Source organism: Phycodurus eques, chromosome 2 (assembly GCF_024500275.1).
Source record: "Phycodurus eques isolate BA_2022a chromosome 2, UOR_Pequ_1.1, whole genome shotgun sequence".
Lineage (NCBI taxonomy): Eukaryota > Metazoa > Chordata > Actinopteri > Syngnathiformes > Syngnathidae > Phycodurus > Phycodurus eques.
The window spans coordinates 24,512,770-24,539,859 of NC_084526.1; the positions used below are offsets into that span (position 1 = coordinate 24,512,770).

A 27,090-nucleotide genomic window follows, 5' to 3' on the forward strand; every position below is an offset into this window, starting at 1 on the left:
ACTGTCTTCCCAACTGTGGATATTTCAGCCCACTTATAACTTAAGAAAATACCTTGAAGTAAATTGCAGATGTTTTGTTGTAGTTTTGGCTGTGCATACACACACACACACAGCAATATCAGAATTTGCAAATTCATTTTATTTTGTTATTTTTATTTTATTGATGTTCATGCTGTGGTTATTTCACTGCATACTTTTAACTCTTAAGTAATTTTTGGGAGAACTACCTTTTACTTGAGTCACATTATTGTCAAGTAATAGTACTCTTACTTGAGGACAATATTTGGCTACTCTACCCACCTCTGGAGCAGACATCCTCGATTGCTACTCTTACATTTAAGCAACATTTTTGCTTATCAGATCAGCCGGTGTCGTATTTGTTGCACTGGTCTTTTGTATTTTCGCATGTAGGTGCTGCAGGTCGTGGCCCTAGTTGTGGTCCCAGCGGAACCGCGAAGCACGCGTAACATCGACGGCAAGAGTTGATCCAATAGTACATCTTGTATTAATTAGGAAATCTAATTAGTTTACGGATGTTAATGTTAAATGTATTAAACGACGGGGCGATGTTAGGGATTAAGTCACAACACAGAATGAACTAACTTCGAATTCAGAAATGGCCAATAAAAACGGAAAAATACTGTACTTAATATTTTCCTGGAGGATGCATTTGGGATTAGCCTTTCAAGTCGGTAATAGTGAAAAATGAAGTGAAATGGACAGTGATTTTAGTGAATTCATCTCTAGAGTGAGAGTGCTTAAAGAGGAGGATGCTATTCATGTGGCACAGTTCGAAGCAGGCCACACGTGAAAGTGGAGATGGGCCTGGTTTAAATTGGAGGTAAAAACAAATAAGCAAAGAAATTAGGCAAATTTAATTTGAATCTTAAATTTGTACATCAACATGTACTTGAGCGGGGTAAATAAACGTTTTTCTGCTTGAAGAAAATTTTGTATTTGCCTTACTGTACTGTACAGTTTTCCAGATTGCTTAATTTATGTTAAGAAAAAAAATCTCTGCAGGGGCCTGGGGGATCCCCTCAGATGCTCCTAGAATGTTTTTTTTTTTTCATGTCCTTGGTGTTTGCATGTCTGAAGGGAAAAGTAAGTAGATATGACAGCTTTACATATATTATTTGAGAACAAGATTTGAAATGTTAAGTAGGAAATGAGAATATGAGAGAGGATGATGTTGAGATGATTAGAATTGTATAAGTTATTGGACGTGTGCATATCTGGGTGTACGGGTACCTGTGTGTGTGGTTGCGTGCGTATGTCTAACTTGTGTGTTTTAAGCGTACATTTGGTGTACATGCTCTCCTGACAGTGTGTTGCTGCGCTGTCTGTTTAGGGACGAAAAGAGCAATGAAACTATCCAGCATGTCCACACTTGGAGTTGAAACGGTTGAATGCTGTCCAATATTTGTCACATTTGACAAGATTGTGATGTTGTTTATGGACGCCAGTACACTGAAGTAACACTGCTGCTTTGGTTAACCAACTTGCAGAATGTTGGGCAGACATTAGTGATGCGAACTGCCATCCATGAAGAGGCGTTGGAATAAAACACGCTTTTTAAAGGTCCCAGATTTTGGACCTCCTTAGAGTGACTCTCTAACATGGCCCTAGTATAAAAGCGTCATTTTTGTTTAAAAAAAACACCTTGGTTTTGTCATACAAGTGTCCAGAAAAGGCCCCCCTTACAGCTACTTCTCATTGACCGACTTTTGTATCCTCTTTGTCCAGACTGCCCCCTTTCCTCTGATTGGTTGCCTCCGTGTAGAAGACACACTTGTGAGAGCAGACATGTTTGTTATGTTGACAGCGCTGGCTTGGGAGCGGAAAGGGAAGGCGGAGATCTTCGCTAGTGACGTAGATAACCTCGAGAAATTCGAATGACCTGATTTCAGATCTCTCGGCAGAAAAACATCTGGAACTCAGGAATGCGTGGATGATTTTAATTCATATTTCCCGAGGCACCATTGAGACAATATTACATCCCAAATACTATAAAAAGTTGGTTTGTCCCCTTTACTGTAATTGACACACATAGGTGAAACGTTCTCACACACACAGCTGAAACGTTCTCACACTACATACTGAAATACGCTCATATACTGAAATTTGCCTTTCAGTAGCGTGGATGAAAGCATTTTAGTAGTGTCTATAAGAGCAATTTAGTAGTGTGTATGAGAGCATTTCAGTCGTAATTTTTATGAGAATGTTTCATTAGCGTATGAGTGTTTCAGTAGTGCGTATGAGAACGTTTCAGTAATGACGAAAGCATTTCAGTAGTGTTTACGGAAGGGTTTCAGTATTGAGTACAAGTACAAATGTTTCAGTAGCATTTGTATAGTGTATAACGAACTGTTTCAGCAGTGAGTACCAAAGCATTTCAGTAGTGTGTAAGAAAGCATTTCAGTTGTGTGCATGAAAGTGTTTCAGTAGTGAGTACAAGAGCGCTTCAGGAGTGAGTAGGAGAGCATTGCAGTCGTGTATGAGAGCATTTCAGTTGTGTGTGTGTGAGGTAATCCTCAAATATGTCACTAATGGACATGGTCCCTTGTGTGTGTGTGTGCAGCCATCAAGTTCAGCAGCAGGCCTTGCTGGTGTTGCAGGAGAATCAGCTGCTGATTGAGCAGCTGGAAGCTCTGAATGCTAAAAACGAGGACGAGCACAGCAAACGCCTTTCTGAAGGTACATACTTCCATCCATCAATTATCCATCTACCATCTGTACCTCATCCATCCACCCATGCATCAATTTCCCCATCAATCACCCATCCGCCAGCCAATCATCAATCCATCCACCGTCCATTTATCATCAGTCATCATTCCATACATACATCATAATCGATCCATCCGTTATCCATCCTTTATTCATCATGTGCTGGTGTGACCAACACTATCCGTTGGTTAGTGCAAATAAGATCTTGTATTCCGATATCACCGGACCCCGTCTTTCATGATCACTGGGCTTTATCTTGTCAACTCAAATGTGACCGGGTACACTCGTTACCACGGGCACGACAACAACAATCGGTAGTGCGTGCATTGTGTTGGTCAAAAAAGAACAAAATGGGGAAAAACGTGTGGTGGTGGTGGTCACTGGTGCTCGGGAGAAGACGTTCATTCAAAGATTGCTTGAGGTATGTTCACGTACTTTTAATACGATACAGCTCGCAAGCAGGCAACAAAACGTTATGTATCCTAGCAAGCGAGTGCTAGCACTAACGGTTGTTTGTAAACATAGGTCGGTGTTTACTAATGTTAGTTTGAACTGACTGATTGGAATACACGACCTGACGAGAATATTTTTTAAGATATTCAGTATACAGCACAGAAGTATATACAGTAAATGAACAAGTCATTTAAGTTGACACATTGCTCCATCTTATGATCGGAGCAGTGCTCGGTTATCTTGCTGAATTCGGTGATCGGCCCCAAAAATCCAGATTTCTTTCTTTCTCTCTTTCTTTCTGTCTGTCTGTCTATCTATCTATTTAATCATGTAACCCTCCCAACCAACCCTCCCAACCCTGTTTATAGGACAAACATATGAAGATATATCTAACATGGAACCCTCCCAACCCTGTTTATATCATTAAAATAAAGAGCAATAATTGGAGTGGTAATGATTTATCCATGTTCTGTTTGGGACTATGGTTTTAAATTGTTAAATTCATGAAATAGAAAGCTGTTCCGAATATATTTTATTTGTTTTGCATTCAAACAAATGGAAAAACGTATTGTTATTTATTATTATATCAGGTTTGATCAGATTTTCGTGGTCCTGTTCCTTTGACATCAAATTGGGCTTTATGTGGCCCCTTAACTACAATGACTTTGACACCCCTGAGCTAGAGCATCTATCCATCAATCCACTAATCTATCAACCATAGGGATGGATACCTTTTACATTTCAACCACTGCAGTACCCGTACTTAACGGTATAAATTTTCAGTAATTTTTGGTGTTTATGTGGTAATACATTTTCTATTTAACATTTATTTTTCAATATATAAACTTTGACAAATATAACAAATGAGCAAAAGAGGATGGAGTAAAAAAAAAAAAGTTAGATAATAATGTTACAAATAATAAAGAGTAAAACAAACCAAATACAAAAGTGCGAAGCAAACTTCTTTGCAGTGAACTGCACAAGAAACAAAGGCAAACAGTAAAGCTATTACGGTTTATCTTCGTTCCTTTTGCAGTTCTTTTTCAAGAACACTAACATGTCCACTTTCTCAAGCAAGAGCCAAGTCTGTTCCATGATGACTGTGTCCTCTGCTATGGAGTAACTAGTATGACAATAGACAGACATTTTGACAGTAAATAGAAGAAGCTATTGGAATGTCTGCTGGTTTTAGTTTGCATTGTTCGATAGCGCCTACCTGAGGGAAGGAGCTGGAAAAGGTGGTGACCAGGATGTGGAACTTCCAAGAGGATTTTGCATGCTCTTGTCTTAGTTCTGGCAGCATGCAAGTCCTCAAGGGGTTACCGACGATTATTCGGGCAGTCCTAATTGTCCGTTGCAGTCGGAGTTTGTCCTTTTTTGTGGCAGCAGCAAACCAGACAGTGATGGATGAATACAGGAATGAGTCGATGAGTGCTGTGCAGAACTGCCTCAACAGCTCCTGTGGCAGGCCGTGCTTCCTCAGAAGCCTCAGGGAAGTACATCCTCTGCTGGGCCTTTTTTAGGATAGAGTTGATGTTGGTCTCCCACTTGAGGTCCTGAGAGACTGTAATTCTCAGGAGCTTGACGGTCTCAATGGTTGACACAGGGCAGTTGGACAGCCTGAGGGCCAGCTGTGGTGAAGGATGTTTCCTGAGGTCGGCGATCATCTCTACAGTCTTGAGCGTGTTCAGCTCCAGGTTGTGCCGGCCGCACCAAAGCTCCAGCTACTCCACTTTCTATCGACATGCAGACTCGTCACAGTCTCTGATGAGGCCGATGACTGTGGTGTTGTCTGCAAACTTCAGGTGTTTTACAGCCGGGTGCGTTGAGGTGCAGTCGTTCGTGTAGAGAGAGAAGAGCAGCGGAGAAAGGATACATCCTTGGTGCGCCAGGATCCCCAGTTCCAGTGGTGCATGTGGATAAGGTGGTGTCCCCCTCAACCTCACCTGCTGTGTTCTGCCCATCAGTAAGCTGTAAATCCATTGGCAGATGGCAGGCGAGACGCTGAGCTGGAGAAGCTGGGAGAAGAGGAGTTCGGGGATGATGTTGAATGCAGAGCTGAAGTCCACAAACAGGATCTTGGTGTAGGTCCCCTTGTCGTCGAGGTGTTCTCAGATGAAGTGCATTCCCATGTTGACTGCATCATCCACAGACCTGTTTGCTCGGTCGGCAAATTGCAGGGGATCCAGCAGGGGTCCTGTGATGCTCTTGAGGTGGTCCAGCACAACGCGTTCAAATGACTTCATGACCACAGAGGCAGGGTCAGGGCAACAGGCCTGTCGTCATTCAGACCCAAAATTGCAGGTTTCTTGGGGACTGGGATGATGGTGGAGCATTTAAAACACGATGGAACTTCACACAGTTCCAGAGACCTATTGAAGATCTACGTGAAGACTGGAGCAAGCTGGTCCGCGAAGACTTTGAGGCAGGATAGGGACACAAGGTCTGGGCCTGCTGCTTTGTTGATCTTTTGTTGTTTGAAGACGCGTCTCACATCCTGTTCATGAATAGTCAACGCAGACGTCAGCGGTGCCATGGTGGTCGGTGGTACGGCTGGGTGGATGTGTGGTGTGAAGGTGTCCTTTTCAAATCTGCAGTAGAAGGTGTTCAAGTCGTGAGATAGTCCTCTTTTGTTCTCTGCTTGGGGGGGATGGTTGCTGGTAAATTGGTTAACGATTTTAATCCTCGCCAGACTGACTTAGTTGTTGGGCCCAAACTGTTTTTCCAGTTTTTGTGCATAATTTCTCTTTGCAATGTTAATTTCTTTTGTCAGCTGATTTATAGCGCGATTTTATAGGGCTCTGTCCCCACTTTGATGAACATGTGAAATGTCTTTGTTGGTACACACACATTTCCACAGAAACTGATATAGGATATAACAGTGTTCGTATATTCATCCAGGCTGCCAGTTGAAGTGTCAAAGACACTCCAGTCTGTGCAGTCTAAACAGCTTTGAAGTTTTATCTTTGTTCATTGGTCAACTTGTTCACTGTTTTCACCATAGGCTTTGCACATTAAAGTTTTTGCCTAATGCAAGTTAATAAGGCACGCTCACATGATTATAAACATGAGGCTTATTTACCTTGAACAGACGAAGCTTATGCCTCACCTGTATTGTCATTCTCACGGTTGCTGCTGCCCTTTAAGGGCATTTCCTCTTTCGTAGCAGACGTCAATTGGCAAACAGAAGCTAGCTACCCCTGCTACCTGTGCCGAATGCAGGAACTGTAGGGCTATCCATACATCAGAGGCTGTCGAATATGGTGCACTCTTCAGCCTTGGGCATACTTTTATTTTTGATAAAGTGCCTCCTCAGATTTTATATTACCCCTGCTGGCCTTGTACTTTGTGCCACAGATGTTGCAATGAGCGTAATCTGCGTCACATTTCGAGACATGGCACCATACTTTTGAACGCTTTCAATCCATGCTGTTTTGTTGTGAATGTGATTGAACTGGCGGCTACTGAGTAAGGCCATTACGTTTGTGCATGTACTGCTGCGTTCAAATGCGCCATGGAAAATTGCCAACTCTTCCACTTCTGCACAGTCACAAGGGTGCGCTTGGGTATCGAAACATGGTAGCATTTGATTTTACATAAATCGGTACTTATTAGTACTGACATAAATCGGTCGGTACCAAAAAAAGTATATGGACCTCTGCACCCATCCCTAACTGTCCATGAAAATCCATCATCCACCATCCATGTCCATCATTGATCTTCAATCGGTGATCCATCCATCTCCTATCAATCGTCCATCTGCTATCCATCAATCAAGCCGTCATTTGTCCATCATCTGTCCATGCCTCATTATCGATCCAGCAATCATCTATTATCATCCATCTCTAATAATAATACAAATAATAATCATTAATTTTATTTATAGGTGCCTATCAAGCCACTCAAGGTCATTGCACAAATATAGTTAAAAGTAATCAAGCAGTATCATAAAAATAATTATACATAAAACAAATAAAATGGGAAATGATATGGGAAATGTGAATAGGCAGTCCGGAATAGGTGTGTTTTGTGTTTGGATTTGAAGAGGATTGTGTTTTGGAGGGCATCCATCCATCAATCCATCCCTGCATGTCTTCATTCTTCCCTGTGCAGTGTCCCGAGCATCCAAGCAGCTAATACTGTTCGAGGCAGAAAACCAGCGTTTGCGGGAGGAAGCGGACAAGAGTAGGAGGGAGGCGCGCGAAAGCGAAAGGGAGGCCCTCGCTCAAAGAACCCGCCTCAAGGACGCCATCACCTGGGAGGAGCACTGCAGCATCGCTGGGAAGCTCAGGCGGTACAGCATTGCATTACCTCCTCTCGAGCTGGTTATGATGTAATCATCTTAAATAACCTGTAAAGTGATTTCAGTTTGATTGATTGATTCTTTATCTCCAACTATCAAAACATAAAAACAGAATAAAAATAAACAAAGGTCTCTCTACAGAAGGATCTCACCTATTCCACATAACAGTACAAATGAATGACTTCAAAAAGGGGTAGAAGGAAGCAAAAGCTTATCTTGTCCTGCTCCCTCCTAACAATTCATATCTGTAAACAACTTGCGTGTGTGTCTCCGTACCAATTTTTCAATATTTTCACATTGATACAAATAAATCACATCTTCTGAACAAAAAAAATCATCATCTAAACAAAATCAGCTTTCAAGCACCACATCTTCTTCTTTTCCTTTCAGCTTGTCCCGTTAGGGATTGCCACAGCCCGTCATCCTTCTCCATGTAAGCCTATGTCCTGCATCCTCCTCTCAAACACCAACTGCCCTTATGTCTTCCCACACTACATCTATAAACCGTCTCTTCGGTCTTCCTCTAGCTCACTTGCGTTTCAGCTCCATCCTCATTACCCTTCTACAAATATACTCACTATCTCTCCTCTGAATGTGTCCAAACCATCAAAGTTTGATCGCTCTCAATTTGTCTCCATAACATCAAACCTTGGCTGTCCCGCTGATGAGCTCATTTCTAATCCTATTCAACCTAGTCACGCCGACCGAGAACCTGAACATCTTAATTTCTTTTTCTTTTGTTCTCCCCCTTTAAACCTGTTCTGTTCAGCTGCATGGCCTTGCAGAATGGTGGTGTTGCTTTGCAACAGGGGAGTTGGAAATACTCCCTCTGCTTATTTTTCAATTTTTTTAATTATTCTGATGTTAATTGAAAATGCAGCCAGACATAAAAGGGTTTTAGGGGACAGAGTGGACAAGGGGAACGAGTGGTGAAAACTACAACAGAACAATAGTGAGACAGTCTTGATTTAACAGAAGTAACATTACAAGTCATTTGTAGATTGGGTTGGTGGGACATCCAGTGAGGTCATGCATTAACTAACCAAGAGAACAAGATAAGGGAGGGCAGGAAAGGATGTGGGAAAATGATCAAGGCAGTGCTACTGTCGAGTGGTGCAGTGGCATTCTTTTTTTGTCAAAACATTTCTGCCACCTTTCCATGAAACGTCGCCCAACGTCTCCGCGACATCACAGAGCCGTCCAGGTGGATTGGTCATCAGACATCGCCCTGGTGAGAGTGGAGCAATATTTTGGTCTCCTGAGTCGCTGCAAGGCAGTTGCAGCAAAGTATCTGCCAGTGAGATAGGCCCTTAAGTATTCAGAGCCTTTGCCATAACACTCCAAATTGACCTCATCTGCATCCTGTTTCCACTGATCATCCTTTAGATGTTTCTACAGCTTACAGTCCCCTCCAAAAGCATTTGAACGGCAAGGTCAATTCCTTTGTTTTTCTTTTTCAGGGCATTCCAAATTGTTGTATTGGCAATGGCTAATGTTTGTACTCTGATCAATTTTCCCTCTTATCTCAGCTTCAAAATGCTTTGCTTTTCTCCCATAGACAGCTCTCTGGTCTTCATGTTTACTTAAAAGCAAATGCCGTTTTCACAGGTAACACCCAAAACCAAAAACAAGCAGTATCTAATGTTTAACCAATCAATTTAAAAGACAACACCTGAGCAACTAGAAACACTCATCAGGCACATGTTCCAATACCTTTTTCAAACAAAAGGTGCCCTGTCCTGAGTTGTTTAACACATCTAGATGTAAATACCATGAAATGAAATCTGGGATTCTGAACTTCTGTCTCATATTCATCTTTTGATCTGAAACCCAAATGTCTTCAGTATACAACAAAAACAAAGGAATTGATGGGACTGTATATGGAGTTAGCCTTTGGTAAATTCAGTGGACTGGGCATGATTTGAAAAGGCATGATTTGCACAGTTGACAAACTGGACAGTGCCTGTAAGAACACAACTCAAGCATGAAGTTGAAGGAATTGTCTTTAGATCTCCGAGACAGGATTGGGGAAGGGTACAGAAAAAATGCTGCTGTTTTAAAGTGAATACTATTCGGATGCATTGGAAAGCTAATGCTAATAAGTCGTGTACGAGTGCACTAAATTGATCCAAATTAGATTGCGATAATAATTATTTACTTTATTGTATTGCTTTAACAATGTATAGGGATGCTTTCTCATGTGGCGGTAAGTTCCATTTTCTGGTTCTCATCACACTTCTCAGGCAGCTGGAACAGGAGCAGAGCAGGAACAAAAATGAGGCAGACGAGGCACACGTCCTGCGCTATCAAAATCAAAGTCTGCAAGCGGACAAAACCAAACTGATGGCGGCTGTGGAGAGGATACAGGCGGAGCTGAAGAGCTGCAGACAAGCCAATAGGTAAACATGAGCTCAAGTTAAGCTTTAGCAGTTGGATAGCCATCCATCGAGCCGTCATCTATGACCCCTCATACATACATTCAGCTCTCTATCCATCATCCACCTAGCCATTATCTGTCCATGGTACATTATCCATCCATTCGATCTAGCTATCATCTGTCCATGGTAGATCAGCCATTCCATCTAGCTATCATCTATCCATGGTAGATCATCCATCCATGGATCATCTATCAATCTATTCTCATTATCCAGTCATACATCCATCATCCATCCATCTGTCCATCTATCATTATCCATCCAAATAACCATCATCAGGCCATCATCCATCAATTATCCATCATCCATCCATCAGTGTATCCTTTTATCCATTTGTCTGATGTTTATCCACCACCACTATGTCAGGCTGGTTGGCCACCACTAGTTTGTCAATCAGGATCTGTAAGTCCCACAGGATCTTAGCTTGGTTGTTGGCAACCACCTTGGGTGGTGTCTTCCATCGTGATTCTGGGACCGCCTGTTCATATTTAGTACAGATGTGCCAGTACACTATTCCTAATACCTGGATGGTGGATTTGGGATGGAACTCGCCATGCATTGTAAGGAGCTTTCTTGTCTTGTTGTCAGCGGCTTGCATCTCTTCCAGTGACCAGGGTATTGTGGCAGTGGGGTATCTGATCATTTATTGTTTATAGTACCTGGCTGTGGCTGTCCTTCGAGCTTCCACTCATGGTTGCCATTTGCCTGCGGAATTCCAAAGTAATTGTAGCTGTCCTGTTATGCTGCCCTCAGGTTCTGATCGTCCTCCCACACGCTTATCTAGCCTATGTCCTTGTGAGGTGGATCAGGGTGTCAATGTTACGCTCGTTCTTAGTATGTCATCCATGTAGAGTAGGTGGCTGATCGTTGTTCCACTTCTGAACCAGTACCACTCTTGGTTATGATCTGACTAAAGGTGTTCACGGCTATGCAGAACAGTAGCGGGGACAGAGCATTTCCTTGGAATATGCCACATTTGATGTTCACCTGTGCAACTGGCTTTGAGTTGGCTTCCAGGGTTGTCTTTCAAATAGGTAGGCTTTCTTATAGTCAATCCAGGCAGTGCACAGTATGGTACTTCTGCTGTTCTGTTTGTGGGGATGAGAACCCAATCTCGATGTCTGGGGGTGATGGTGAATTCACCCCCACAATGACTTTGTGTACATAGCTTCTTTGTACCGCAGATGCATCAGTACCTTGTTTTCCACCCTGCTCTCTGAAAGGCTTGTTCTTGTTCTAGTACCCAATTTCTCAACACAGTGTCCTAGTTCCCCAACACCTGACTCAGACCTTGTTGACCTGGGCAACGTCCAAGCCAAGTATGACTTTGTGTATCGCTCAGCCAGCAGTTACCCACTGAGCCATCCAACTACTATATATATATATATATATATATATATATATATATTGTTGGATTTATCTTACCAAACATTATAATGAATAAACAAAAAAGGAATGAAGACGCTGGTCTTTTTACTCATGAGGAGGGCGCATGGGAGATTGTTCAGGTTACAGCCTCTCAACACGCTCTAAACAATCTCCCCCGTCGCTCCTACATTTATTTGAAAATAGGAGGGTTTTACAAGACATAATGTTCTAAGCACTAAGACACAACACAAAACATGGGACCAGACCAACACCTGTCACGTCCCTGACCACATCCGATCACGTCCTTGGTCAAGGCGCCCTTCCATTGGATGTTGCTGAGTCATCTTCTTGAAGGCGAGACATCTTTCTTTCTAAATATTGTCCATAATACTAATGCAAGCTAATCAAATAAATGATAACTTCTAAAAAAAAAAAAAATAATATATATATATATATATATATATATATATATATATATATATATATATATACACATATACATATACATACACACACACACACACACACAGACCCTTTCCCACAAATTAGAATATGATGGGAAAAGTTTATTTACTTCCATAATTGCATTCAAAAAGTTAAACTTTCATACAGTGGGTATGGAAAGTATTCCGACCCCCTTAACTTTGTCACTCTTTTTCCCCCCTCATTAATGTAAACACAGCACCCTATATTAAAAGAAAAAAATGTATTGTTGAATTTTTTGCAGATTTGTTAAAAAAGAAAAACTGAAATATCACACAGCCTTAAGTATACAGACCCTTTGCTCAGTATTTAGTAGAAGCACCCTTTTGAGCTAATACAGCCATGATCTTTTGGGGAATTATGCAAAAAGTTTTTCACACCTGGATTTGGGGATCCTCTGCCATTCCTCTTTTCAGTTCTCTCCAGTTCTGTCAAGTGGACATTATTTCTGTAATGTTGGTTTGACCTGACTGATTAGAATACACGATCTGACTAGAGCAGTGACTTCCAACCTTTATGGAGCCAAGGAACATATTTTACAATTGAAAAATCTCACGGCACACCAACAAACAAAAATGTCGCAAAAAGTGGATAAATTAATTACTGTATGTATTTCCTGCCATCTAATAGAAGACCATTCATTTGTTCTATCTGTCACTGTGCCTCACTGGCATAAAACGATGAACAAAGATACATTATTTATTGTAAATATATTTTTTTTGTGCAATTAAGTACACAAGTATATACAATAAATGAACAGGTCATTTAAATAGACACATTCCTCCATCATGTAATCGGATTGGTGATCGGTTATGGTTTTTTAAACTCGCTGATCGGTGATTGGCCCCAAAAATCCTGATCGTGTAGAGCCTAGTTTTTTTTCACATTTAGGGAGAGATTGTTGTCCGTGCACCAGCCGGCTAGGCGGCTCACCTCACTCCTGTAGTCTGTCTCGTCCCCGTTGCTGATGAGACCCACCGCAGTTGTCGTCTGCAAACTTGATGAATCAGTTGGACCTGTATGTCGGTGTGCAGTCATAGGTCAGCAGGGTGAAGAGGAGGGGACTCAACAAACAGCCTTGAGGGGCCGCCGTGTTCAGAATGATGGTGCTGGATGTGTTGCTGCCGACCCGTACTGCCTGCGGTCTCCCTGTCAGAAAGTCCAGCAGCAAGTTGCACATCGAACTGTTAAGCCTCAGCTGGTCCAATTTGTAGATCAGTTGTTGAGGGTATTGAATGCTGAGTTGAAGTCTATGAACAGCAGTCTGACATATGAGTCCTTAGAGTCCAGGTGTGTCAGGGCAGAGTGGAGGGCGGTGGAGATGGCATCATCGGTTGACCGGTTGGACCGATATGCAAACTGGAAGGGGTCCAAGGAAGGGGGGAGGGAAGACTTGATGTGGTGCATGACGAGCCGCTCGAAGCACTTCGTAAGGATGGGAGCCCTCCCCTATAAAGGTACTCATTTATATCACAGAATTCTGACTACCCCCCTCCCAGACCTTCCCTTACACTCCCCTTTCCAGAAACCTAGTGACGGCCCTGTCGAATAATAATAAATAAAATCTGTCGATGTGCACTTTCGAAGCACTCTCTGTCCTGCTCTGTCAGGGTTAAGAGAAGAATATGTCTTTTGTTCCTTTTGTCTCAATCCTAAACAGCAATTAACAAACCTTATCAAAACATCATCCTTTTCAAATTACCTGGCAAATTACTGTTTATTTTAGGGCATTATTTCATGCATGTTTGTGTTTTTTTCAGAGTACCAGCAGGGTACACGGTAACAGTATGGCTTCCATAAATCATGTGATGTGGATTTAACCAATGACAGAGCGGCACAGTCACACCAATCAATTTCCAGACTTTTGTTTACATGGCTTTGACAGGGGGCATTCAGATTTAGATTCACACATATGGACAGTTTAAAGTCTTCAGTGAACCTTGTGAAGTGAACCATGTTGTTGGAATGTGTGACGGAGTCAGAGTACCCATGAAAGCACAGGGAAAACACCCACACAGGATGATATTATTCCAAAGGCATTCAAATAACGACCGCCCTTCTAATAGACATGTTCCCCACGTCTGTAGTTGAGCCCCTCCGCTTGGTTTTGCTTTATCGTATTTACACGTTTCTTTATACTCCTGCCAATTCCAGGAGGACGGAGAGGCATCTGATTGCGCTGAAGCAGCAGAAGGATGAGTGCGTGCTGAAGGAGGGAAAGACGCGCACATACCTGGAAGCTGTCGTTTCCGTGGCGGATCACATCTCGCAGGAGCGTGACCAACTTCTACACATGGTACGAGATGACTATGTTGGACTCACGTGATGCACACAAACATGCAGTCAGTCGGTGGAGCAGAAAACTAATGGAAATTTGAGCACTAGTAATGAACAAAATGGGTGATGAGTTCGTGACACGCACCACCAGAAAGCACATTGAAACCCAGGTTGAAAAGGACGGCCTGGTCTCTTGTGCCAGACTAGCACAGCTGTTTGTCATTACGCCAGGCGGCTACATGTTAGCATTATTAACTTTTAGTTACATTTTAAGGTTTGAAGGTCCCACTCTAGCAACCATACACCTCTAAAGTGACAAAGAAAAGTTTGAACCACCTTTTTGCCTTTCGTTACACAATAACTAAGCATATCATGCAGGAGCTCAGTTCATTCAGCCTATGTTCAGCTTTTTTCTTTACTTTTTTTTAGCAATAGTGGCAGCATCAATACAGGCTCTTAAGTTCTGAAAAAGAAGGAAAATAGCATCGTCAATTGATATCAAAGTTAAACTAAACTATTGTATTGTTTTTACTGCTTAAAATTAACTGTGGGGAACTTATTTTTACACTTGCATGTCAGTTAAGCGGTGAAAAGTTACTTTAAGGAGACATTGCGAAATTTCCCCCCATTTCAAAAGAGTACCTTGGTATCGTGATTACAAACTGCCATTCTTCGTTCAAAATATACACGATGAAGAATTACAGCCTACTCAACACCCACTTGTCACTTTCTGGTGTCATCAATGACTCATGCAAATGAGACATTGATGACTTGTCAAAAGTTAATAGTGTATACACATTTTTCCCTATACATAGGTAAATGGGGAAAGGAAAGAAAGGAAAGAAGAATTGATATCAAAGTTAAACTAAACTATTTTATTGTTTTTACTGCTTAAAATTAACTGTGGGGAACTTATTTTTACACTTGCATGTCACTTAAGAGGTGAAAAGTTACTTTAAGGAGACATTGTGAAATTTCCCCCCATTTCAAAAGAGTACCTTGGTATCATGATTAAAAACTGCCATTCTTCGTTCAAAATATACAGGATGAAGAATTGCAGCCTACTCAACACCCACTTGTCACTTCCTAGTGTCATCAATGACTCATGCAAATGAGACATTGATGACTTGTCAAAAGTTAATAGTGTATACACATTTTCCCCTATACATAGGTAAATGGGGAAAGGAAAGACCTTCACACTTTATAAATGTATACTGCCATCGAGAGGTTATGAAAAAGCTGTACACTTTCATTCCAATATGCCACCACCCCCTAGAGGTTATGAAAAGGTTGTACACTTTCATTCTAGTATGCCACCGCCACCGAGTGGTTATGAAAAATGTGTAGCCTACACTTTCATTCCAATATGACAGGGGTACATATGACTGCATAAATGTACAATTGTGCTCATAAGTTTACATACCCAGGCAGAATTTGTGAAATATTGTTTTTTCTTTTCTAAATACGATTGAAGACTGAACAACCACCATCATTAATTTCTCTATGGTTATGTTTTGTTTAATGATAATGTTTAATTTGAATCCCATTAAAAATAAAATTAAATGTGTTTCACCTGGTCCTTCATGTTTAATTTAAAGAATTGTACACACAAATTCTGCCTGGGTAATCAAACATGAACACAACTGTGTGTTTTCTCATGTACTAAATAAAAGTAGAGCTGTGAATTTCAAAATAAAACAGAGTAAATAAAAATAAAGTATTATGTGTTCAAATAAAGTGCTTAACTTCATAATATTTTTTATTTTTAAAATAACAACCTACAGATAATACTTAATGTTTTGATCATATGTTTAGACACAAAATCATGAAGGGTTTTCCAGAATTTTGAGGTCAACTTTGGGGGTGCGTATTCTACATGGGTGCCATTATACACGAGAAATTACGGTAGATTATGGAATGTCTCTAAAGGTGATTTGTCTGTGGTGTGGGTTTTCTTTGCGTTATCCACCATACACCACAATCGCAGAATCCATGACCTGGCCAAACTCTGTGTTGACCACACATAAAGGATTTACAATTATAAATATTGACCAGAGTTTTAACAATGACGGTTGTTGGCCCCAATTGATTTCTGAGTCGATTAGGAGGGGTAAATAACTCTTAACTACCCTACACCACAGACTAATTGCTGAGGACAATTTTTTGAAAATGTCAGCTAATCAGGGCCTTTGCTGACTTTGATCGGAAGGTATGAAAAAAATATGGGCCCAATTGGTATGTTTGTAAACATGTAAATCACAGCTCATATTCATAGTTTGGTGTCAAACTCAAATCTTTTCAGTCCACAATAAAGAAAAAGACAACACTTTTTTGTGTGTTCCATTATGGAGTCCTTGTTTTTGTGGCAATTGTGTCGCTGTAGAACACAGGACTGCAGTGTGTGCATGGCCATGATGCTTTTAAATGTCAACACATTCAGACTTTTCAGCTAAAAAGCGGCAGCCCCGTCATGTGTAGAAGGTCAGACTGACACACACCGGGCCAGATGGAACATAATGGGTGCCATTTGTGTGTGTGTGTGTGTGTGTGTGCGCGCGCGCGTCGTCTTCAAAATGTGAGTAGGCAGAATCAGAATCCTGTTAATTTGCCACGTATGTCAGAAACACACAAGGAAATAGTTTCTGGTAGTTGGAGCCGCTCCAGTACGACAATAGACAGCCATTTTGTACAAAAAATACTTTTGACACGTAAAAACATAAAAACACACTACGGAGAGTCACTCAGCCTCTAACAATTTAATGGCAAGAGGGAAGAAGCTGTTGGAATGTCTGCTTGTTTTAGTTTGCATTGATCGATAGCGCCTACAGTATAGCAACATTATTAACAGCACAACAAGTTACAGAAACCCAAGTCATCTCTTCAAGATGTCGTCAGTCTCAAAACATTTTCATAATTATCAGATTACTCTGGACTGGACAAAATCAACAATAATCCCAATAACAGCAAACTCGTGGAATCCTGCATATTAAATCCCAGATTACGCCATTCCTATAGGAAACATTAAGTATTTAGGTATTAATATTTCGCCAAAACTCACAGAGCTATGCAATCTACATTACACACCACTTCTGTAAAAAAATCACAGATGACTTAATACGCTGGAATGACTTGCCTATATCACTACTTGGAAGAATAGCCACAATGAAAATGAAAACCTTACCTCAAAAAGATTTTCTTTCCATGCACCTCCTTTTTGCACCTCCCTTTCTTCATGTGTTCAATACTTTTTCCCTGTGTCATTTCACATTATAACACACAACTTAATTTCTGATCTTATTTGTTGTACTTTCTATGTATGGGTTACTTGAGTTGTTCCCAACATCTGGTGAAATGTTCATGTCAATAGCACCTTTGGAAATATATGTAGTGACAAAAATGGTGATGTGCAAGTTTTAACTTGACTTCCTGTTTTAAGCATGTAGCCTTTTATTTTGAAAGGTTCGCACCAAAACTCAGCATTTTGGCATGAAAAATAACTTCACATGACACCGGTAAAAACAAAAGTAAAACGAAAAAGAGTAATGAATGTAACCAAATGCTCTACAAACATTAAGTCCATTACCTACACACCGATGAGACACAAGGTTATCCATCCATCCATTTTCCGAGCCGGCTATCCTCACGAAGGTCACGGGGAGACACAAGGTTAGTGTTTGTGATACTGTGAGATGTTTTGGGTAATTCTGTCCCAATTCATTGTGATGTAAAGTTGCTGCTTGTTTGACCTTTGGTGAGGTTTTGGCTGCGGGGCAGCAGTGCCTGGCAGCCCTGCTTTTAATGCACCACACCACTCAGGGACCACTTATACACGGGGTAGGGCCAATGACCGCCAGTCAGGGATCTGGCAGTCATAGTAACAGGAGGGAGGTGGGTTCTCACTGGGCTCATGGCAGTGCTCCTCGGGCCAGGCGCCTCTGGCTGGATGGCTGCTTGGTGTGGGGGCTCCTCTTTCACGCCCCGTGGCTGCTTTCCGTGTTGCCCCCCTTATCGTTCCCTTGTCGCCGCCCCTATCCGCCCTTTCTACCAAACGGGACACTGTCTCTCCTTCAGGGTGGGCTTGGACTGGCTACATTGCGGGCATAGCGGGTTGGTGTGGGGCGTCTCGCTCTCCTGTGGGTGGGGCGAAGCGCGTGGGATGGTGTGTGGTGGTGGGCCGGTGGGGTGGAGGATGGCAGGGAGGGTGGTGTTTGGTCCCTGCAGCCTCGTCCGGGTGGCCTTGTTGGGGCCGGTGGACCACCCTGGATCCCTCAGTGTGGGAGTTGTCCCGTGAACCGGAACGTTCTCAGGTGGATTCCTGGGCCCGACCCCGCCTCTCGATTGGGTGGGGTGGGATTTCATGTCTGCTTTTAAGTCACAGAGATGTTTTTTTTCTTTCTTCTTCCTCCTCAAATTGGTGGTTGTACAGGTGGACCCTCTTTTTAATTTATTTTTGCCACACCATTCTGAAATTAGGGCACATATGTAAGCAAATTAGTAACACCCTGAGGGAAAAAAATTATACGCCAGATAGCATTGTGTCCTCTGACACAGATTGACGCACATCAAACGAGATCCCTGTCTAGAGTTTTACTGTAGAGTTGTTTCCATTTTGTAGCTACAGGAAGTCCTCGATTTACGAACAAGTTCCGTTCCTACGCTGGCGACGTAACGTAATTTCCGCGTAAGTCGGATTTCACCGTTAAAGTAGAAATTTACATCGTAATACTTCTGTTACGGGTATTGTCCCACGTGATTGTGACAGCAAGCTCAGTGTGTGTTGGCGTGGCCATCAAGATGTGTGACCGAGACGGGACTGCGCAGGCGTCGTCCGGCGGGAATGTGAAGGAGGAAGAAGTGCGCACAAGTGTGAGTGTGTACAGTAGCAAGTGTAGTGACGGCAACTGGGGAAGAGTAGTAGTAGTAGTAGTAGTTGACGGTGAATGTGCAGAGGAGCTAATAAAGCCATTAAAGCAATAAATCGGTGCTTCATGCCTTTATTGTTGCCTCCACCCAGCTCAGCTGTGAAACGAGAGAAGGGAGTTAACCCCAAGGAGGACAACCTCGGCCCTAGAGAAGGCGTCTCCCCACAAGGAGACGCCTTCTTGTGGGGTGCCAATGCAGCGATTTTTAAAAGCAGTGTAATGTGCGCCTGCCCTCTGGTCCTTTTCCAGTAACACCAGATTAGCAATAGAGTTTTTTGGAAGACCAGAGAGCGAGACATTACAATGATCTAGATGACGAGATAAAAGCTTGCGTCAGCAACTCTGCATTACACCTGATGTCATTATAATCTTTAAAAGGGCTGTCTCAGTAGTGTGGGTCATCCTTAAAACAGATCGATTTTTCTCTAAAATACTATTTATTTGTTTAAAAAACAGTTTCTCTAAAACTTTACTTAAAAATGGTAAGTTGGGTACAGGCATGTAATTAAAAACGTTGGGATCTAAATTGCTCTTCTTCAGAAGGGGCTTCACCACCGCTGTTTTGAAGGCAGTAGGGAAGACACCCCTCAGAAGAGAGCAATTAGCAAAGTTTAAAATTTGTTTTTCAAAGAATTTATAAAATATTTTTTAAAGTGATGTGGGAATCGCATCGAAGAGGCAGGTTGTTGTGTTTAAAATTTGACAAAGTGTACTAGCGTCTACCAGGTCAAAGCTTTCCAGTGTTTCCTCTGAAAAAAGCGACTGTCCAGGACTGTTAAAAATTACATCTTGTTGAGATAAAAGACTGGCTCTAATAGCAGCAATCTTACTTCCGAAGTGGACTGGACGAGGCTGATATCAGCTGATATCTTAAGAGAATTTGTTAAAATTGCTGTTGGTTAAAAGATCCATTGTTGAGAATAATCATTTGGGATTGTTTTTATTAGTTGTGATTAGATTTGAAAAATGTGATATGCATGCTTGTTTAACTGTTTTATTCTGTTTCTAGTTGTTCACTGAATATTTCATAATGGACTAAGTTGACTCTCCACCTCCTCTCCGCAGTCCTGCGTTACTATTCAACTGTTTGATGGTGTTGTTTCTCCATGGTGGTGTTGGGTTGGTTTTCTATGTTTTTACGTAAAGGTGGAGCCAGTGAGTCTCGTGTTGATTTTACTTTACTGTTAAAATGATCAACAATGAAATCACAAAATGCAGGTCAAACTTCAGCAGGTGTGCTCTGTAAAATCTCAATAAAATTTGCAGCCACTTCAGAGGTAAGGTAGCGTTTCTTTCCCGAGTCCTCCTGATTGGTAAAACTGGTAATGTTAAAATACACACAGTAGTGGTCAGACACAGCCAGGTTAACAACAGAGGACACACCAGTGGACAGGCCATGGGTTAAGACCAGGTCTAGGGTGTGTCCTCTGTTGTTAGTTGGCTGTGACGTGTTGTTTAAATTCCATCCATCCATTTTATGTACCACCTATCCTCACTAGGTGAGAACAATCGGTGTGTTGGTGACAAGCCATGTCACTGTTAAAAGGATGCTGTCTAGCTTGTTGTCTAAAATCAAGTCATTTATAATAAAAACATTATTTAAAAGGCAGCACACGTTCAGCATTGCCAGCCGAATATATGGGAAGTGACTATTGGAGTGACACACTGAGGGGTTAGTGGATGCAGGGGATATGATGAAAGGAATTGTAACAGAGATTCTTGTCAGCATGGGAGGGGAAGAGAAAGTAGGTTGGCAGGTGTGCGGTGAGGAGATGGAAACTAGTCACTCAGGTGTAGTGGTTAGGACTGCGTATTTGATATTATCTGCTAAAACACTGCCTCCTAATCGGAATGGGTGAACACCATCGGGTCTAAAAAATGAGGAGTGATTCCAGAATAAATTAAAATTATCGATAAAACAAAAACCTATGGAGGAGCAGGTGGACAAGAGCCAAGTGTTCAGGCTGAGGAGCCTGGGGAAACATTCGACACCGCAGCCGAAGGAGGGGATGGGTCCGGATATAAAAACAGACATACCGCTACCTTTAAACAGGGCTAAAGCTTCTTTAAAATGTGTCTTTGTTACCTCGTATTGGCAAAATTTTTGAAAATATTTTTGACTCAGTGATCCATCCATTTTCTTAACTGCTTATCCTCAATAGGGTCGCGGGTGTGCTGGCGTCAATCTCAGCTGATTTATGGGCAGAGGTGGGGTACACCCTGTACTGGATGCCAGCCAATCACAGGGCACATATAAACAAACAACCATCCACACCTACGGACAATTTAGAGTATAGTTTTTGGAATGTGGGAGAAAACCCATGCAGGCACGGGGAGAACATACGAACTCCACACAGGGAAGCCGGATTTGAGCCAGAGACCTCAGAACTGTGAAGCGGACATGCTTGCCAGTTGAGCACCATTCCACTCAGTGATCCATATATCACATTTTTTACATTCATATATCGCAAATGAGTTTTTATCTTTAGTTGGGCATTAACTGTATGTTGAGCACCTATGTAGCCATTATTATCTGATCAGCTGTTAATTTCCACCACTGCCAACGGCGATCCAGACCTTTCTGTGCATCATCCTGAAAAGTATACTACCCTGCTTCCTCCACTGTCAACTGCCTTGCCTGACTGTCGGACCTTAACTTGAATCTTCTGTCATGCTGCTGTTCGTGCCATCTTAGGGCGTTACAGAAGGAGTATAAAAATATGCATATGGGCATAAATAAGAGTGGTTTTCAGGTTCCACAGAAAAGTAAGTGAGTTCACGAATGGTTAGTTTAGAATCAGCAGGGTGTCACTATCTCTTCAAGCCTCTGTTGCTTAACTTTTGCCTGATTCTCACAGATCTGTCACCGTTGCTCTTCCTCCTCAGGCCTCCATACTCCAGCAGGAAAAGCAAGGATTCATTGGCAGTATCCTGAGCGGCACCGTCCGATTTGGGAAGCTGCAGGAGCGTGTCAAGGTGAGTTGCTCTATTACAGGTATGTGAAAACTATTACTATGAGCCACATATGACCCACTCTATTTAATACAGCCCACTGAGCCTTTACATTAGCAAGAGTCCTTTAATAATAACTGCATCTTTTTTTTTTCAAAATGTTTTACTTTTAATTGATTAATCTCATTAAATAATGTATTTCTTGTACATACTAAAATAGCATTATTAGTGAAATAAACAATTGGATAAGTGTTTAATTTTGGCATTTGTTTTATTAAATAGTTAATTAAAATGTATTGATTTTTTTTTTTTTTTTTTTTTTTTTTTTTTTTTTTAAATAAATGTGTGTTCATTTATCCCATTGAAGGTCCCGTTCTGTCAAAATCCTATTTCCACTGTTTTATGCATAACATACGTCAAAATGTGTTTATGACCCGGTTGAAGTTTGACATCTATGCAGTTTGTCGATTGAATGCAAAAGCCTTTGAACACCAAACTGCAAAACGGGTGGATTTCAATTTGCAGTTGTTGTGAAGTAGAAGTAGCCATCCATCCATTTTCTTTACCGCTTATCCTCACTAGGGGCGCGGGTGAAGTAGAAGTCACACTCATTATTCAAATGCCTGCCCACTTCGTGGTTGGTACACGCCCACTCAGGAAAAATTGCTGAGTGACAACGTGGCTGCTTCTCATGGCAAGCTTTGCATCACTTTGTCAGGTGAAGTAAATGGCTTCAATTTATTTTGGGAGAAATTTCTCAGCATTTCAGAACCAGAATTGTGCTGTGTCCGGCCCATTTCGTAGAGGATGACTCGGTACACATTAGCTTTCACACACTGCTGGAAGGCGATTTCCATGTTTTGAGCGAGCGACCCAGCTGGGCAGCCACTGGCAAGCCATGGAAATACAGTATATGAAAGCATACTTGTGTGTTGGTTTACAACAATACTTAACTATATTTGGAATTTATAATTTAACTGTGGATTAAATAGCAAAGCTATGTCCATGTTATGTCCTTTTTAAAAATCAAATGTGGCCCTTGAGCGCAAATGTGGCCCTTGACCCCTGATCTATTTGCACCTCCACAAACAATACAAGGCAGTGCAAACAGATTTTCTCCGTATTGATTGCCACGCTTCTTAGCCCTGTTTTGTCGGTTGCCACACAACTGATAAACCCCGGTAGTCGCCAAACAGCCATCTCTCGACGGAGCTCATTATCCCTCCAAGGTCCTTGGAAACTGTGCAGAGGCCAAACGAGCACAATCAGCACGCTGAAAGGAAACAGGAGCAGTTTGTTATGCAGGCTACTGACTCCAATTAAGGATCATTAGCATCCGCTTGCCAATCATTACTGCGCTCGCACACCATGACTTTGCAGTGAGGACCAACATTTTGTTTGTCTCCCAGTAAGCATTATTTACGTACATGAAGCCTATCTGTGTGAACTTGAGAGCAGATTAGTGGAATATGTGGTTTGGAAGGCTCAGTTTGGAAAGCATAGCAATCAACGCAGACTCAAGACTTTTCAAGTAAGTAAGTAAGGCTAGGTCCCACTTAGCCAGTACAGTGATCAGTGTCTTGAAGATTTGTGCATTGTGCTGTGTATGTCATGTGTGTGTGTGTGTGTGTGCGCGTGTGTTCCAGGTTTTGTCTTCCTCTCTCTCGTTTCTCACACACCTGCTCCTGTGAGCATCTTCACCACCTGTGCCTCGTTCATACCTAATTACCGATTGTATTTAACCTCGTGTCTCATTCCCACTCGTTGCCAGTTCGTTGTACCTTGTCGTCACGTTCCAGCATTCCTTGTCACAGACTCACAGTAAGACTTTGACCCTGTTCTGATTATCGACCTTGCCTCTTTGCCTCATGTTCTTGGATACTGTTGCCCTTCTTGGATTGCCTGCCCGTGTACCGACCTATGCCCGTCTATTAAACGTCTCTCTTTGGAGTTTTTGTTTTGGAGTCTTGCATTTTTGGGTCCTAGCCTCTGTTCCGTTCATGACAGTATAACACATTAATCCAAAGGACAAAATAAGACAAAGTAAAGAAGCACTTGCAAGGCAACGACAGAGTCACAAGTTTGTTGCAAAAAAACAGTGAAACCTTGGTCCCGAAAAAGTAAAATCAGAATCATCTTTATTTGCCAGGTATGTCAAAAACACAAAAGGAATTTGTCTCCGGTAGTTGAAGTCGCTCCAGTACGACAACAGGCAGCAATTTTGACAAAAAAATACTTGACATAAAAACATATAAACACACTACGGAGAGTCACTGGACAATGAAAGGTTACCAGTAATGTGGTAATGCTGAGGCTTTTTTTTTTGTTTTGACAATTGTGCAAATTATGCAGAGTCCTTTTGCAATTTAGAGCAGTTAGAAATGCCTAATAGAGCGATAATCTGTTAACAGTGACAATTGTGCAAATGCTTCTTCAGAAGCCGCAGGCAGTACATACTCTGCTGGGTGTTTTTGTGGATGGAGTTAATGTTGGTCTCCCACTTCAGGTCTTGACAAACTGTAATTCCCAGGAACTTGAAAGTCTCGCCGGTTGACACAGGGCAGTTGGACAGCGTGAGGGGCAACTGTGGGAAAGGATATTTCCTGAAGTCCATGTTCATCTCTACAGTCTTGAGCGTGTTCAGCTGCGGGTTGTGTTGGCCGCACCAAAGGTCCAGCCGCTCCACTTCCTGTCAATATGCAGACTCGTCACCATCTTTGGTGAGGTTGATGACAATGGTGTCGTATGTAAACTTCAGAGTTTGACACCTGGGTGTGTTGAGGTGCAGTCGTTTGTGTAGAGAGAGAAGAGCAGCAGAGGATACATCCTTAGGGCATCCCGGTGCTGATAGCGCATGTGGATGAAGTGCTGTGTCACCTGCTATGCCCTGCCCGTCAGGAAGCTGTAAATCCACTAGCAAATGGCAGGCAAGACGTTGAGCTGGAGAAGTTTGGAGGGGAGGAGTTCGGGGATGATGGTGTTGAACACAGAGGTGAAATTCATGAACAGGATCCTCTCGTAGATCCCCGCGCCATCAAGGTATTCTAGGATGAAGTACAGTCCCATGTTGACTGCGTCATCTACAAACTTGTTTGCTTGGTAGGCAAACTGCAGGGGGTCCAGCAGGGATTCTGTGACGCTCTTGAGGTGGTCCAGCACTAGGCGTTCAAAGGATTTCATGACCACAGATGTCAGGCCAACAGGCCTGTAGTCATTCAGACCCGAGATTGTAGGTTTCTTGGGGACTGGGATGACGGTGGAGCGTTTGAAACAGGATGGAACTTCACACAGTTCCAGAGATTTATTGAAAATCTCTGTAAAGACTGGCGTGAGCTGGTCCACACAGACTTTGAAGCAGGATGGGGACACAAGGTCTGGGCCCGCCGCTTTGTTGGTCTTTTGTTATTTGAAGATACGTCTCACATCCTGTTCATGGATGGTCAACGCAGAAAGGGGAGTCAGAGGTCTGTGATGGTGCGGTTGGGTGGTTGTGGAATGTGAAGGTGTCCTTTTAAAATCTGCAGTCGAAGGTGAAGTCGTCAGCCAGTCCTTTATTGTTCTCCGCTTGGGGGCTGGGTCGCTTGTAGCTGGTTTGCGATTGTAATCTATGGCAGACTGGTTTAGAGTTGTTAGCAGTAAACAGTTTTTCTAGCTTTTCTTCATAATTTCTCTTTGAGATGTTAATTTCTTTTGTGAGCTGGTTTCTAGCTCGATTGTACAGGACTCTGTCCCCACTTCGATAGGCATCCTCTTTAGCCTGGCAAAGTTGCTGAAATTTGGCAGTGAACCACAGCTTGTTGTTATTGAACGTGCGAAATGTCTTTGTTGGTACACACACATCTTCATAGAAACTGATGTAGGATGTGACACTGTCCATATATTCATCCAGGCTGCAAGTTGAAGTTCCATCTTTGCTTCATTGGTCCACTACTTCACTGTTTTCACTGCAGGCTACACGCATTTAAGTTTGTGCCTGTATTTTGGTATTAGGTGAATTAAACAGTGATTAGACGAGCCCAGAGACAGTATGTGTTATTTAGCTTGGTGTAGCAGTGGTCTAGAACAGGGGTGGGCAAACTACGGCCCGCGGGCCACATCAGCCCCGTTGATCATTTCAATCTGGCCCGCCAAAGATTGGTACAGAATTACCCAAATCACATCAAAATCATGACTGCATTAATTTGACCTTGTCCTGTAATGCCGAGTGGTTCCACCAGGTTATGCTGTAATGCCCATGGTTCCACCAGGTTGTGCTGTAATGCCCAGTGGTTCCACCAGGTAGCGCAGTAGGTACAGTGATACATTGACTTGACTTTGGCTGTTCTGTTTTTACTCTGCTACTGCCCTGAACCCTTCTTCAACCATGAGTTGGCCAAAGAAAATAAAAGTCAACAGTGAGTGCAGAGTGTTTACTATAGAATGGACTACTAAATACTTTTTCACTGAAGTCCGGTCAAAGGCTACGGCTCACCTGTTCAAATCAAGCTTGCAGGCTCAGCAAAACACCTTTATCTGACAAACTGCCATCCAAGATTCAGTCACACAAGACCCTGAAACAGCGCCACGGGAGCTGCAGATGGAACTGATTGATCTCCAATGTGATACTGTCTTAAAAGAGTTTAACTCTCAAACTGGATGAGTTTTATGTTTCATTAAGCGCAGACAAATGGCTAAAAATCCAGAAGATGTTGGTGTTTGGCTCTACATGTGTATGTGAACAGACTTTTAGTGTGATGAACACCAACAAAAGAACCTACAGATCCCAGCTGAGTGATAAACACCTCAGATGTGTTCTGACTTTGATGCACTGGCAAAAAAAAAGGTGATCAACAAAACAACACTGTTCCCATTAAAATATAAGTATTAACACTACAATGCCTTTTTATTGGGTTTATTTTTTATATGTAAGCATCTGGTCCTGGTTTGGCCCGCCTGTCAAATTTTAGAAGTCAATGTGGCCCCTGAGCCAAAATGTTTGCACACCCCATGTCTCGAATGTTGTTTTCCCTGGTGGAACAGTCAATGTGCTGCTTGTTCCCCAAGAATAATGACGGGTGAATCAGGGTGCTTATTTTCAAGTTTGTTTACCTGGTCAGCGAGCATTAGCAGTGCGCCGTTTGTGTTAGCCTGGCAAGCCCCAGAGTCAATCAATACACCAAGCGTCTCTGTT

The 27,090-nt window shown here is 42.3% G+C and overlaps 1 protein-coding gene across 1 annotated transcript in view; it reads left to right on the forward strand.

The window, feature by feature from the left end:
* The window catches only part of cep89 (centrosomal protein 89), a 62,948-nt gene that overhangs the window by 20,985 nt on the left and 14,873 nt on the right, over positions 1 to 27,090 (forward strand). The window contains exons 12-16 of the mRNA XM_061670028.1: positions 2,582 to 2,697; positions 7,294 to 7,474; positions 9,727 to 9,882; positions 13,924 to 14,065; positions 21,855 to 21,944. Of these exons, the coding sequence (XP_061526012.1) occupies positions 2,582 to 2,697; positions 7,294 to 7,474; positions 9,727 to 9,882; positions 13,924 to 14,065; positions 21,855 to 21,944 (685 nt within the window). The remainder of the gene's footprint in view (positions 1 to 2,581; positions 2,698 to 7,293; positions 7,475 to 9,726; positions 9,883 to 13,923; positions 14,066 to 21,854; positions 21,945 to 27,090) is intronic.